Source organism: Bison bison, unplaced genomic scaffold (genome assembly GCF_000754665.1).
Source record: "Bison bison bison isolate TAMUID 2011002044 unplaced genomic scaffold, Bison_UMD1.0 scf7180017864368, whole genome shotgun sequence".
In the NCBI taxonomy this organism is placed as follows: Eukaryota; Metazoa; Chordata; class Mammalia; order Artiodactyla; family Bovidae; genus Bison; species Bison bison.
The window spans coordinates 765189-780523 of NW_011494940.1; the positions used below are offsets into that span (position 1 = coordinate 765189).

The 15335-nt window shown below is 56.3% G+C and overlaps 1 protein-coding gene across 3 annotated transcripts; it reads left to right on the forward strand.

Moving 5' to 3' along the window:
• The first annotated feature begins 1975 nt into the window (after nt 1-1975).
• Nucleotides 1976-15124, forward strand: PGF (placental growth factor). Of its 3 annotated transcripts, none has more exons than XM_010855736.1 (7): nt 1976-2404; nt 3631-3673; nt 7995-8191; nt 9344-9420; nt 11348-11377; nt 11483-11545; nt 14381-15123. In XM_010855736.1, the coding sequence occupies exons 1-7, from the start codon at nt 2330-2332 to the stop codon at nt 14406-14408; spliced, it is 513 nt and encodes a 170-aa protein (XP_010854038.1). In that variant the 5' UTR covers nt 1976-2329; the 3' UTR covers nt 14409-15123. The 3 variants fall into 3 exon arrangements, with proteins under 3 accessions (XP_010854038.1, XP_010854040.1, XP_010854039.1); XM_010855737.1 differs by having other exon boundaries at nt 1999-2404; nt 3634-3673; XM_010855738.1 differs by lacking the exon at nt 11483-11545 and having other exon boundaries at nt 14381-15124.
• The last annotated feature ends 211 nt before the right edge of the window (nt 15125-15335 follow it).

A 15335-nucleotide genomic window follows, 5' to 3' on the forward strand; every position in this document is an offset into this window, starting at 1 on the left:
GTGTTTGTCACTCAGTCATGTCCAACTCTTTTGACCCCATGGACTATAGCCCACCAGGCTCCTCTGTCCATGGAATTCTTCAGGCAAGAACACTGGAGTGGGTTGCCATTTCCTTCTCCAAAGCATGTACAATACAGATACTTAAATACACCCACTCATGCACAAAACACACTCGTGCCCACAATCACAAATCCGAAATAAAGACACACATAAACATATGCATATGTGTAAACACAGATATTATGGACAAACATATATGATCCAGATATGCCCAAACACTCATCTACTCACCCCTCATACACACACAGCGATGCCCAGACATCCTCCACCAAGACCCTGGGCCCAGGAAGGAATCTGTCTGCTCCACGAGCCTCAGCATGTTGGAGCTCGTCAGAAAATTCTTGCAGCCCCCACCTAGCTGGCTGGTGACTGGCCCCTGGCTCCTGGACCTCTGGGCTTGGGGCTGGCCAAGCAGAAGGCAGCCCCACGTGGGTGGGCGGGCAGACAGCGGACGCAGAGGTCACTGGGGTGAGGGCTGGGGCTGCTCTGGCCTCTCTTTTCCTGGCTGGAATGTGAGTTGTAGGGCCCGCCTCTCAGACCTCCCCCTTCTCCCACAGCCACCCACCAGGCCCAGGCCAACCCGTGACCCCCAGTCCTGCCAGGTTAATGGGTCCAGGAAGCTGTGCACAGAGGGTGGTGGCGGTGATGAACCCCTGAAGACACACACAGATATGCAGAGAGATGCACAGTCACACACAGAAGCCGGCCCAGATATTCACAAAGACATGGGCAGGCATACGAATTCACAATTCCGCTGAAAGGCACATTTAGACAGACTTCCAAAGCCAGCAGAAAAATCACACACCACACACACAATCACACAGGCATACAGAGATACCGAGAGAACAGACCCTCACACAAGCGACATTTACACAGACACTCGGACTACACAGAGACTGACAGCATGTGGGGAACCTTCACGACCACACCTAAATGCCCACACACAGGCACAAGCACGCACACACACAGACCCCTGCTGCACTGGAACACCTCCTCCTTCTCCTGGGACCTGGAGGAAATGCTGCACTCGGCCCCTCTCCAACCCACATGTGGCCAGTTTGCTGGCACGGCCTGGGAAAACTGCTTCCCACAAGAGGAAATAGTGCTCAAGTCCTGGCGGGTGCCTGCTGTCTGAGTGCCTGGCTAGGAGGATGGTGCTTGGGCTGAAGAGACAGCCACATGGCTTGGCTTAGTTACACACACATACACACACACTTTTCAAGAGTACATATGTGTGTACAACACATACAGGTAGGGGCACTCTTGGAACCTCGGTTTCTTCGTCTGTGTGCTGTGCTTAGTCTCTCAGTCGTGTCAGACTCTGCTCTGTCCACGGAGCCTGGCCGACTGCAGTCCATGGGGCCTCAAAGAGTCGGACACGGCTTCCTCTATAGAATAGAGCTGATAATTCTTTCACCCTGGAGGATTATGGCGATGGTATAAGGTGGCACCATGAAGTGCCAGACCAAATCACTGCCTTCCTGGGGGCTCTGAAGCGGTATCTCTGCAGAGGCCGCTAACATCAGGAGCTTTGGACACAGGCGTCCGGCTGACCTGGTTGCCCCCCACCCGAGGTGGCCAGAGCCGAGCTCTGGTCCCCTGTCTGCGGCCCGCACTGGGTGCTGCCTGAGTCCGATAGTGCCTTGTGCTTGGCGGCGGCAGCAGGCTCCAAGCGTCGCCGGGCAGGATGCGGGCACGGGTCCGGCTGGCCTTCTTTCAAGTCCGCATCGGGATCGCCCCTTCCACGCACTGCGGCCGAGGGAGCTGGGGCTCAGATCTACGCCGCCTGGCCGCCCTCTGGCCCCGCTGGGCTCGGCCTCTCCCTGGGACTCGGGTCTGGAGCCTCGTCGGCGGTGGGCGGGGCGGCCGTGCGGCCCCGCCCTGTCCGCGGCCCCTGAAACACCGCCGCCAACAAGCTTTAAGTCCCAGAAGGGAGCTGCTGTCTGAGCGAGAAGCGGCATCACTGGCCGGCTACGAGGGAGAGAGAGAGGACCCGGGATCGCGCTGGGGCTCCTGACCCGTCCTCCCAGGGACCCGCCTGCCCCACGCCGCCCGGCCCCGCCGGACTCTCTGCATCAGCCTTACCTGCGGGGGCCTCCAGAATCTCCAGGACTTTCAGAGGATGCTCAGGCCGCCCACGGGGACCTCGGGGCAGCAGTGAGGGGGGCATCCAGCTCCCATCCAACTCCGGTCCTGCGCCAGGGGCTCCCCCTGGAGATGAGCATGGTGGTTTTCTCTTGGAGTCCCCTGGCTTGGTACGTCTGAGAAGATGCCTACCGTGAGACTGTTCACTTGCTTCCTGCAGCTCCTGACAGGGCTGGTGTTGCCTGCCGTGCCCACGACGGTAAGACTCCCACCCCCAGCCTGAGAATGGGGAGGGGCAGGGCTCTGAAATCCCAGACCCACAGCGGGCAGTGGCACCCCCAAGGATGTCCACACGCTTCCCGGGAGCCAGGCTGGACCGGTCCTCTGGGAGGAGACCTCGGGCTGGACTGTCCCAGACTCCAGCCCCCAGGGTCTGTCTTGGCGGGGGCAGGGAAGCCACAGAGAAGGGAGGGAGGTTTCCTGTCTGGCCCCTAGAGCCCCCAGTGGCTTTGCTAAAAGCATCTCTCTGCTAATCCCAGGCCAGTCCCTGGCCTTTTGGTCAGGGTCGAGGCCCTGTGACCAGGCAGGCGCCCCCAGGACCTCTGACCTGGTCTGGTGGAAGGGAAGCCAGCCCAAGAGGCCATTGGTAGGGGAGGCTAGGCCCTGCCCCCTCCAAGGCTCTGGGTTGAGCCCAGGGCTCCTGGGTGGGCTGGGGCGGGGGGTGGTGAGACAAGAGTCCCACTGTGCCCTCTTTCCCCGGGTGGGCAGCCGGAGGTCCTGAGTGCGGGGCCTGGGGAAGTGAGCAGAGCCCTTTTCCCAGGAGCTGGGTAAGTCTGGCTGCAAGCCAGCTGGGGCAGTGAAATCCTGACAAAGCCAATGAAGCTCCCTTCCCACCACAGTACCCCCATGGCCCTATCCCATTGCCCTGGGAGTCCCGGGCCCCAGCACAGAAGTGGGTGGGCTGGGCAAGTCCCACGAGGGGGCAGGAGAGCCGTACCACCCGCCGCCCGCCCGCCTGCTGCAGGGCTGCTTAGAGGTGTAACTTTACCAGCGGCAGCAGCTCCTGGCGCCACCGGCTCCAGCGCCTCCGCTCCCACCGGCTGATGGCCTCCCCCTGGGCTCTGGCACCCAGCCAAGGCAAGCTGCACAGGACCTAGCCAGGCTGCCTGGGGGCTGGGTAGATGGGAGACCCCCATAGTCTCACCAGATCTTTGGGACATAGCAGGCAAATCGGTCTCCAAAAACTTCGCTAGTCTCCCACCCTTTCCAAATGAGGAAACTGAGGCCAGAGAAAGTAGGACCCATCCAGTCTCCCTCGAGTTGTCAGTTGCACTGGAAAGAGTGAGCCGTGAGATGGGGCAGCGTGTCTGAGCAGCAGGTGGGCAGGAGGGTGGAGGGGGCCTCTGTGCTCTTGCCAACGCACAGGACCCCAGAGCACAGAGGCCCAAGGTCGTCCCCCTCACCTCTGCACCTTTCTGTCCACAGCAGTGGGCCTTGTCTCCTGGGAACATTTCATCGGAGGTGGAAGGTAAGCTGGCTGGGCGGGGAGGGCATGGTGCAGGGCTCCCCAAGCCCTCACATCCCAGGGCTCAGCAGTGGATGGGAAAGGATTGGCATGAACAGTGGGTGCAGGCCGATATTAAGTTGGAAGAGTCTGCAAGCTAGCTGAGGCCCTAGCTGACAGAGTTGGCAGGGCCTGAGAGATCCCCCTTGCATTGTGACCCAGAGACCTAGAGAGGTCTCTTCCTGGGCAAGGGTCACCGGGCACCCAGAGAGCAGGGCAGGAGCACATATACCCAGTGTCCAAACAGTTGGCTCAGAGCCCTTTCCCAGCATGATACAAGGGGGCAGATGGGGTCTTGGAAGGCTGTGCAGCGGTGAGTGCCAAGGGCCAGACTGAGGGTCCAGAAGCAGGCTGCAGTGGGCCAGCAATCAAGAGGACCAGGGAGGGGCAAGAGGACTTCCCAGCAGCCAGGCTGGAGGAACTTAAGGGATCTGAGGAGACCTCTCCATTGATTACATATAGACAGAGTGAGTCGTGCCCTCCCCGGCCCCTCCACTCCCCACCCTAGGTTGCATCAAGGGAGAATCTTCAAAGGGCAAGACATTTGCCAAAGAGACATACGTGCAGAAGGCAGGAGGCCCATGCCAGGCCCCCCGCCTTGCTCCTCCCTCCCTGCCTCTCCGAGACGTGCAGGCAGGCCACACACCACTTCCCACGGAAGAAAGGGAGCGTGTAGGGACGTGCGCACGCACACGCGTGGTAGCCTCTGCGTGCTGGGAACACCCTCCCTCTACCACCTGGTAGCCAGCCTCTCCTGGACTTGGTCATGCTCTGCCAGCTTGAGTCCCAGGCCCCTTGGGCACTGAGAAGGTGGGGGAAGTAGCAGCCATTGATTTCATTGATACCCTCTTCCTAGCCCTGCTGTCCCCTCTGGGACTGGCACAATATTAGGCTTTCTGGGATTTGGAGAGGGACCTATCACCTATCTCCACCCCATGGCCCTTTTGATCCTTTTAGTATATTTTGGACAAAGAAATCTGAGCCTCAGTTTCATCATCTGTAAAATGGGAGTGTTAGACCAAATGATATCTAAAGGTTCTTTTTCCCAGGTGGCAGGATTCTCTGACGCCATAGAGGTGTCCCAAGAGTATATATATATCCCAGGGACCTGGATGAGGAGGCTTGGAAGTGTCAGTCCCTTAGGGCAGCTCCCCTGTCATCATCATCATTGATTAGGGAGCCTGTATTGTGACCAGGGAAAGAAACTTGGACCCCAGTTATCAAAAGCCTGAAAACGACATCCCCTAGTAATACCAGACAAGAGACAGAATGCTCTGTATTCTGCAGCCACAGACGTTGATTTTTTTACTGTTACTATTCATGGGAATAGTATCAGCCACTTACTGTAACTCCATGCTGACCACAAGCTGTGATGAACTAGGAAAGCCCTCATATTCTCTACGTTTTGTAAATGAAGGCTCTGGGGCTCAGAGAGGCCCTTGGGGTTGCCTAAAGGCTCAGACACTCCTCAGGACATGTGGCAGAGCTGGAGTTTATGACACCAAGCCTCCCCATGGCTCACAGCTGAGCAGGCATGAACAGGGTGTCTCTCGAGGCAGGCTGGCTGTGTGCTTTGCCGGTGACCGCGGATGGGATACCTGCTGGGTTCGGCTGGTGGCCCGTGGCTCTGCCCAGTCCTGTCCCCCCTCCCCCACCCAGTGGCCTCCCCAGGTGCTTGCTCTCAGGATGAAACACTTCCCATCCAGGGATCTCCTCTGTCCTGGGTGTTAGGCAGCTGGAGCCAGACTGGAAGCTTGCCCAGGGGCTGGCAAGGGAGCCCACTCATGGCCCTGGGGGCAGCCAGGCGCCTGCCTGAGCCACAGGCAACCGCCCCCGCACCGTTCCTCTCTCGGACCCTGGCCTCTGAGCAGGTCGGGGGCCAGAGGAAGTGCTCTCAGGAGCAGGTGAGCAGAGCTCTTTGCTGAGGGGCTCAGCCCACATCTGGGAGCAGTCACCACACTCTCTCAGCCGGCCCCTCGCCCAGCACCCTCTGTTTCTCCCATACCCCGAGACAGCAGCCCCAGGGATGAGCGGCCCTCTTCCTTGATGACCACCAGGTAAACCAGGCCCAGCCCACCACCTTCCCTGCCCTCTCCCAACGCCATCTGGGCCGTGTGGCCCAGGATGTGCCGGGCTTCAGGGCCCTGGAGCCTGGGCGTGGGGGGAACAGGAAGTCTCTTCTGCCTTCTCAGCCCTACCGGGCTCTGCTTAACCTGGCAGTGGCCCCACAGCCCGGCTGGGCTGGAGTCTGCTTGTGGGATGGTAGGGGGCTTCAGGGCCCCTCCTCTGCTTCTGTGCTCTTCCTGATGGCTGGTCCCAGGGCGGGACCCTGAACCTTCTATGGCACTTTGGCAGCCGGCTACTCTTCTCCTGTTATTTACGTTTTCCAAGGCAGAGATTAAACGTTGAGAGTTATGTAGTGCTCATGAAGGTTTTAGACTAAACACGCACTCATGGAGGTACATTAGGGAGCTGCTCCTCTGACCTCTCCCTACAAAGGCCAGTTTCCTGGGGCTTTGGGCTGCCTGGCGTACATGGCCTTGTTTCCTGCTTGGGTCCAGGGAGAGTGGCCCAGAGGCCTGGAGAGGCAGGATCAGGGAGGCCTCTGGTCCCCTTCCCATCCCCGGACCCAACCCTAGTGCCCCTGCAACAGACAGGGCAGAATGGAGCCGCAGACGCCCAGATAAGCATGGTTTATTGCTCTGTGCTGCCCCAGCCAGCTCCACGTGGACACACCGCCTCTTGGGTATTTTCCACCCACTTGCAGCCTTTCCCGAGGGCCTCTGCTAGGGCTGAAGTTTATTCTTCCTCCGAGATTACCCTGAGACTCATGTCCTTGCAGGCTCAGTAGAATGGACTTCAGCCCCTTCTGCCTCCTAGGAAGGGCTGTGGAAGGAAGTGAGGGGCTGCTGGGAGCAGCCATTGCACCAGGGCAGAGGCTGCAGGGACCCCAGGTGGTCCAGCTCCCCTGTCCTCCCCCACCAGAGGAGGACGACCATCCAGTGCAGGGCAGGGTGACCCAGGATTGGCGATGTGTCTCCGCCCGCAGTCTCAAGGTTGGGCTGGGTCGTGTGCACAGTGCACTCAGAAACACAGAGCGCCTGTCAGAGCTGGGGGAGCCCTTAGCAACCATCTCTTCCCAGCCTTCTTCTTTTTCCCCAGCTGGAGAAACTGATAGCCCCAGAAAGGTGCAGTGACCTCCCCAAGGTCACACAGCCAGCGCAGGGCCGGGACCAGGAGCCAGTCTCCTAGCTCTGGCTGTTCACTTCCTGCGAATCTGTGTATGGGTCCAGGCCCCAGGCCCTCCCCAAAAGGAGCAGCATCTTTTAAGAGACTCCAGATCAGGCCCCCAAAGATCCAGTCACGATCACCAGGACATTGTGGGGGCCAGGGATATCCCTGATAATTTTCAGTGAACTATCATCTACTCAATCAGTAATTACCTAGCCTGTGTTTACTGGGTGTTTGGGTGCCTGTCTACAAGGAGCCTCAACTCGCTTGTAAAAACGATAAAAGCCACCAGTGACGGAGATAAAGCAAGCTCTTGGGGCTGAATTATGCTCAAAAGAGGAACGTCTGTTCATATCAGACAAGTTGGAGAAGGCTTCAGAGAGGAGGCAGGGAGGCAGGGCTGGAGGAGTGGGTGGTGGGCTTTATTTGGTTAGAAATGAGAAGGGGGCAAGGAGCATGGACCAATAGAGGGTATCTGAGTGATGCGGCCCTGGGCCCATGCAAGGGTGGTCCAACCGAAAATGGAGAGCGGGGATGGGGCACATCGTTGGCTGCAGTCTGGGCCACCAGGCGGAGGAGCTGGCCCAGACATTAGAGGAAATAAGGACTAAGGGGAAGGTTCACCCTCCCTGTGGGACTCTGCAAGCCAGTCTTGCGGAACTTGCAGAGCTAACTGTATTCTGCCAATTCCCCAAGACCAAGGGAGGACCAGGTCAGGCCCTGAGAAAGATCCAGAGGGCCTGGGGAGACTACCAGGACACGCTCCTCCGAGCTCCAAGGCCCCGGAGGCTGATGCCGGCACCTGAGCTGAGAACAGAGCCGAGGATCACAAGCCTCTAAGAAGTTCTGTTCCCCTGGGATTTCCATCTAGCAGATGAGCCGGGGCGGGCAGAGGGGAGGCCCAACTGTCGTCCCAGAGAATTGACGTCAGGAGTTCAGAGTAGGGGGAGCGCTCACGTAGGCTGGGGGCTTCCTGGAGGAGCGGGTGTGGGCTGGACCTGGGAGGACCTGCCGTGCCCGGGGACCTGAGCCAGCTGTCTGTGCCTCCTCGCAGTGGTGCCCTTCCAGCAAGTGTGGAGCCGCAGCTACTGCCGGCCGGTGGAGAGGTTGGTGGACATTGTGTCTGAGTACCCCAGCGAGATGGAGCATCTATTCAGCCCATCCTGCGTCTCCCTGATGCGCTGCACTGGCTGCTGCAGCGATGAGAGCATGCACTGCGTGCCCCTGGAGACAGCCAACGTCACCATGCAGGTAGGGTGACACCCCGGCTCGGGCCCCAGCCTGCCCCGCCATCCACAGCTGCTCAGAGGGCCACAGAGCCTGGTCCCCAAGAGAGGGGGCCAGGAGAGGGTAGGCCAGGGCCACAGGATCCAAACTGACACCCAGGTGTTCTTACCCACAGCACTCCTCCTTCTTGAGTCCCCACCCCATCTTTGAGCCCCCCTCTCCTCCTCCCTTAGCAGCTTTCTCAGGTTCTGGCTTAGCCCTATCCCAGGACACAAGATATCTGATTGAGGTTGGGAAAGAAATCTGTTCTTATTCAAGACATCCCTTTTTATACCAGGAGTGTTTGGTGCCCTGAGCTTTGCTTCCACACTCACACTCACAATGTTGGTCTTTTTTTCTGAGCACTTGAAACTTCAGAAATTTCCAAGTACTGTGCTTCAGAAATGTTACCTCAACATTCAGTCCTTGGAGCCAAGTGATATTCCCATTTTACAGAGGGAAGCTGAGCTTCAGAGATGATATTTCACCTACTTAGCAAGTGGAAAAGCCAAGATTTAAACATAGGTCTTCCTGCCTTCAGAGCACAGGCCACCTTCCTATCCTGTGCTTTGCTGATGGCCCTGGGAAGAGGGGGAATGGGAGCCTCCCTCAGGTCCGCAGGCAGGTAGGAGGGCTGTTTGCCCCAGGCTCCAAGCAGAATGAGGGTGTGTAGTACAGAAGTAAGTAAGTAAGCGTTAGTCGCTTAGTTATGTCCGACTCTTTGTGATCCCATGGACTGTATCACGGGATCTTCTGTCCATGGGATTCTCCAGGCATGAATACTGGAGTGGGTTGCCAAGCCCTCCTCCAAGGGATCTTCCCTACCCAGGAATTGAACCCAGGTCTCCCACATTGCAGGCTGATTCTTTACCATCAGAGCCACCAGGGAAGCCCAAGAACACTGGAGTGGGTAGCTTATCCCTTCTCCAGGGGATCATCCCCACCCAGGGATTGAACCCAGGTCTCCTGCATTGCAGGCAGATTCTTTACCATCTGAGCCACCAGGGAAACCCATGTAGTACAAAGGCTGGTGGGAAATAGGGAGTCTGGTCCTCCCCTAAGGGATGGCTGAACGGAGTATTGGAAACCCGCAGGCCACCCCCGCAGTCCAGTCACCCAACCTTTGTCTCCTCACAGCTCATGAAGTACCGCTCTCTGGACCAGCCCTTCTTTGTGGAGATGAGCTTCTCTCAGCACGTCCGCTGCGAGTGCAAGTGGGTCCTCGGGTGCGGCCGGGACAGCCCCCACACACCTGGCGGCATCAGCCAGGGGTTGCCCATCTGTGCTGCAGTCTGTGCCTCCTCTCTAGCTGATGGAGGCCAGGGAAATTGGGGACCAGTGGCAGCCCAGGGAGCTGGTCCCAGGAGCTGGAGCATAGCTACTGAGAAGCCACAGGGACAGAGGGAGCCAGGGTCCCTCCCAAACTGGCCAGGCTTGGGCACGCCGTCTCCCTCCTTGAGCTGGGATGGGGATGCCAGGGCGCTGGAAGAGGCACTTGGACCCACGGGAGCGGGAAACGGGATTGAGGAGCTCAAAGACAGACAAACCCTGGTAGGAGGGAAGGGGCAGAGGGAAGGAGGCACAGGCTTTCTTTAAAGTCGAGTCTCCACCTGGCAGAGCCTCTCCCCAACACATCTTGCTGCTGGTGCCCAGGGTGCTCTTAGCATTAGTTACCGGGAGCAGCAGGCCTGGCACCGGCGACTGGTTCAGGGGCACTCCTGATACCTCTGGGCCATGGGATGGAGGCATGGGACCAGAGGTCCTGAGCCATATCTTGGGGCAGGAAGAGGGGGAGAACCACCATTTATGGTGCATCTACTCTGTGCCTTGCCCAGCATAGGCACCCGACCTGAGTGTATTTTCTGATTTAATCAGCAAACATCTACTGAGCACTTAGTGTAGGCTAGGTATGGTCTCAGATGCTTGGGATATAGTGGTGAGCAAGACAGACCAGGTCCTTGGTCTCCTAACCACCCATTTTACAGATGAGGAAACCGAGGCTTGCTAAGGTTATGTGATTTGCCACAGCTAGTGGGTTGACCCCAGCCTGTTGACCCCTAAACCTGCCCTTTCTTATGCTACCTCTCATGGCCATTACCACGCTCTACAGAAGCTCCAGGACTGCCCCGGGCTTGGCCCTGCCTGGTGTCTGGGGCTCTGGCCACTGCTCTTGGACGTATACCACCGCTCGAAGCCCTGCCTCAATCCGCTTCCTCCCATCCTCCCTTGCCAGGACTTGGCCATGTAACAACAGTTCAGTAGCAAGTCCTCCTTGGCGGTGCTAGACAGCAACCTTTCCCCTTCCCCATCACCTATATAACCTGTATGTTGGGGCAGACAGATGAGAAGATTAAGGGCCCAAGAGTGTCTCTGACTGGTCCCAGATGGCAGAGACAGGACCAGACAGTCCCAGGAGGTGCTGGTACCCTGCCCTGGCTCCCAAGGGAGACGGCCAGCCTAGGGCAGCCTTCCCTGGCCCAAAGCTGACTGTCACCACGCTGTCCCACGCCCCCACCCTGGTTCCCAGGGAAGACTGTCGCCGTCCAGAGGGCTGAGCAACAGGGCCACCTTTCTTCTCTCTTCTGGGTCAACAGCCACGGCCCTGGGAGACAGAGCCAGGACAAGTCTAGTGACTGTGGGGCTTTCGATCACCTCCTGTCATCCCACTCCCTGAGTCCTTAAGATTGCTGCAACGTCACACGTCCCCAGGGTAGGGTGGTGGCAGTTGTGCCTTGACAGGTGGCCTTGCCCCTCATTCACTGTCAGCGAGGAGACTCCCAGAGGGCACCCTGGAAGGAAAGGGCACCCTGGCAGGTGCAAGGGAAGGAAGTGAACAGAGAAAGGCTGCAGAGAGCAGACTTGGCCCCCAGATTTGATTCCAGAAGCAGAGGAGAGCAGATGGGTGTGGAGAGGACCCCCAAGAGGGCATTCGCACCTCTCTTAGTGGGGTCGCCAGGGCCTAGAGTGGGAGTGGAAGCCCCCAGGCCTCTGGGCATCTCTCCCTCACTAGCTCCATGCTACCCCCTAGTGGCTTCAGCACCAACTACAGGGCCAGCCCCAGTGATGGCAGGGAAGTCTGGCCAGGGAGCCCCGATCCACGGCTGTCCTAATTCTCCTCCGTTCCTCTCTCTGTTTTTCCAGACCTCTATGGGAGAAGATGAAGCAAACAAGGTAAGCAGCCTGGCAGGGGTACCGGGCTGTTCTCAGGCCTGCCAACGCCTGACCTAGCATGGGGGCCCCCAGCCGCTCTGTCTTGACGCTTTTGGCTTATTGCAGGAGGAGATCCAGGGTCAGGGGCCCGAGGAAGAGAGAGGAGCAGAAACACAAAGACTGTCACCTGTGAGTGCACGGGGGTGCCCAGGGATGGCAAGGAGGCTGGGCCAGAGGGGAGCCCCACCCTGCCAGCACGATCAGTGGTCGGGGAGGGACAAAGCCAGCAGTGCGGGCCAGAACCTAGAGATTCCAGGCCCTAGGAAGCCTCCAGTGAGCCGAGATAAGAACCAGGAAGCCGTCCCGGCTTCGTTCTGAGTCTCTGTGTGGCCTTGAGCAAGTCCCATCACCTCTCTGAGCCTAGTTTTTCTGTGTGTAGAATGAGGGTCAGCGGGGTCAACCAAGCATTCGGTCAATCTACAAACATTTACCAAGCACTTACTGTGTGCCAGGCACTTTCATGGGCAGACCAATAATATTTCTGCCCTTACAGGGCTTACACTCTAGTGTTAGAAAGTCCAAAAATTTAGGGACTGAGGCTGGTGGGCTACAGTCCATAGGGTGGTAAAGAGTTAGACCCAACTGAAGCGACTTAGCACACACACAGGCCAGCGGCCCAGTGGTTAAGACTCCACCTTCCAACGCACAGGTAGCCAGTTTGATCCCTGGTCAGGAAACTAAGGTCCCACATGCTACAGGGTGTGGCCAAAACAATTTTTTTTTAAAGTAAGAATTTTCTTTTTAAAGTCCAAAAATTTAGCCAGGACTACCTCCTGGAGGCCATAGGGAAGGTAGAGCCCCTCACTGGCTCTCAGGCAAGTATTTCTTTCACTCCCAGGGAGCCTTGGGGTCTACTTGCTTTTCTTTCTTTGTCCATGTTACCTGTCCATTTGGCTTCACCTCTGGAGAAGGTGGCTGGGGTCCAGGCCTGAGTGTTGGAAGAGCAGAATTAGCAAAGGGCAACCCCGAATCTGTGAGAGTAAACAGGAAAAATAAAGTAGCTCACATGCGCAGTAACTCAGTCACACCGCGGTTCTCCTTCAAGGCCAGTCTCCTCCCAGCGACAGGACTGTCTCCACAGTCCTGTCTTTTCCACAGATCTTCTCATGTCATGGGGCTGGAGCTGGCCAAGTTCTACCCTGTGAGCCTGTCCCTGCAGGAGCAGACACGTCCACCCCGTTCCGTGAAGCTAGGGATTCTGGGGAGGTTGGTCCCTGCAGGCATGTAGCCCTTATTTCTCCCCTGGTTCCAAGCAGTGACTAGGGGAGGGGCTGGCAGTCCCCACAGGGCTCCCCAGCCAGGCAGCCCCAGATGGAAAGCGTCCTGTCCTAGCTGCTGGGGTAGCAGCCCTCAAATGTTTCATTCGGGAATCTCTTGAAAGAACTTCCAAAGCCCAAGTGCCCCCTTGTTCATTTTTAAGTCGACATTAACCTTTTTCATCAACATTGTAGATAGTTGCAAAGGATGTAATATATTAATATTTTAATATAAAGCCATTATATCACTCTCCAGATGTATCCTGTGGAATAAGCCATCCAAATTTAATACCATCATCCACTTTTTAAAAATTGTTTAACAACATCAAAAAGTATATGAACACTCTCCTTTAATAGCTGCATATTTCCATTGCTTCTTTTTGCCTCGAACATGTCTTTCCATTTTACTTTTCCCAAGAATTTCAGCGTAATGTAATATTTTTTAAATAGTCAAACATCTTTTATGTCCCACCTTGTCTTACTTATCTGCCACAACAATGGTATATGAGTTTGAATTATTTTAAATTTTCCTGTGAGCAGAAAACTCGAAATTAAATTTTTTTTGGAATGAATTATCACAGTAATTGTTAGTAGTACCCATAGGTTAAAACAGCACAAATACATTATATTTTACTAGATGCTAAGCACAAAAGGACAATCAATCTTACTGGGGTTGCATCTCAATGAGATGGATGTAGCTACTTCTTTTCAATTAGTTGATGAACCCGGCAATGAACATTATCTCCTGCCAGACTGAGACTGGATTCAGCAGTAATTCCATTCCTGTTCATTTTTTGCAGATGAAAAGACTGAAAAACTGTTCACATAAATAAGTAGATGGGGCTGGGTGTTACTCGATCACTTGAACTCCTTCCAAGTTATCAATATTTGCCAAAAACCTGAAAGTGATCTGCTATAAGAATTTACTTCTCTTGACATTACCTGACGATTTAGCTAATCTCTTCAATTTTGTTGAAAGCACATGTGGAAACCACCTGACTTGCGAAAGACTTGGTTACCCAGTAGCTCACCATATTTCTTTTCTCAACCACCTACACCAATATCTATCAAATTGTTCTTGTATTCAGTCCCCCTGAATCCTTTTTACCTTGGGGCAAAGTACTGTAACAGGAACTTCCTTCCTTTCTGAGGGAGAAGGGCCTTTGGCAACAAGATGATGGGAAGCAGATCTCTGTCACAGACAGTTTTCAGGCAGAGTGCAGGTAGAGGCTGGGAGCAGATTCCTTTAAAATCACCAATACTCACATAGGACTTGGACAATCTTCATGTGCATCCAGGGGTTCCGGTATCCTTGTTTGAAGATTGCTGCCCCAGGTAACCAAAGGCATTGGTGCATGGATCCAGACTGTGTTTAAAGCCGGCTTTGTCACTAACTTGCTGTGTGACCTTGGGCAAGTTTCTTAACCTCTCTGAGCCTCCATTGCCTCATCTGCCAAAGGATGATAGTAATTGCGCCCTTCCTTGTGGAATATCGTTAAGGGTAAATGAGAGAGTGCTTGGCGCAGGCCTGAGCACCTGGGTAAGTGCTTGGTGAAGACCAGTTCCTAGCTGCTTCTCAGCCTCGTGCAAGCAGAGATCCAGGAGCACTGCAGGCTCTCCGTGCTCCCTGTCCAAGCTTCCCCTCCAGGAAGTCCTCCCACCCTCCACCCTGGACTGATACCTTCTTTCTGTGTTTGGTCTCTGGCAGGTGTGGTGATACTATTTCCCAGAGGTAACCAGTCCCTCGGAAGAGAGAGACCCCCCACACCCGGCTCGTGTATTTATTACCGTCACGTTCTCAGTTACCTCCCTGCTGGCACCTGCCCTCTATTTATTAGCCAATTGTATCCCTGCTGAATGACTCACTCCCTCCATGGGACAGGACCCTCAGGAATTCAGTGCCTTAAACAGAACGTGAGAGAAAGAAGACAGACCCATGTGGCTTCAGCTTGAGAAGGAGCAAGACTTACGGCTTTGTGATGGGCAGGCCTGGCCCCAGAGGCCCCGGGGGTCTCCAGGAGGCTGGAGAAGGAAGGGCTGGAGACCCACCACATGCCCTCCCGGAACCTTGGGCTCTGCACAGACCAGCAAGCCTTGCTGGGGCAGCTCCTGGTGGAAGTGCGGGGTGTGGAGGCCCCTGCTCTGGCCACCCTGGCCCTGCTGAGAGGGTGGGCGGGCAGCCACTCTGCACCCCGGAGGTTGGACGTTCAGCTCTGGAGAACAGTGCTTGCCTTGGGGGCCTCTGCCACTCCTCGTCCCCTCAGTCTCGCCTCACCTCTTAACTGCTGCTTGTGCTGGGACATTGTTCTTTGTGGCCAAGGCATCATCATCCTGCCCCTCTCAAGGACAAAGGCAAAAAGTGGGCCCCAAGCTGGACATGGAGTGAGCTGCCCTCGCGTGGCTGTCTGACTGCCAAGCCAGATTCTCTTGAATAAAGTATTCTAGTCTGCAACTGCTTTCCAGGGGAGCGTTCCTGCCAGAGCAGCGGGCGACAGCAGGAAGTGGAAGCGGGACGGAGGAAAGAGGACCGTGGGTTCCAAGGCTGCCTGGGGGTGGGGGGTGCGTGGGGGTCCAGCCTGCAGTCCCTGGGGAGTCTTCTCCAGATGCTTTAGGCAAAACCCTGAGGCCCACTCTTCCCATAATGAGGGGTTCCCAGAGTGGAG

Coding starts and splice junctions, on each gene's coding strand:
- PGF (XM_010855736.1), top strand. CDS start 2,330: ATGCCTACCGTGAGACTGTTCACTTGCTTCCTGCAGCTCCTGACAGGG. Junction 2,405..3,630: donor TGCCTGCCGTGCCCACGACG/GTAAGACTCCCA, acceptor TTCTGTCCACAG/CAGTGGGCCTTGTCTCCTGG. Junction 9,421..11,347: donor CACGTCCGCTGCGAGTGCAA/GTGGGTCCTCGG, acceptor CTGTTTTTCCAG/ACCTCTATGGGAGAAGATGA.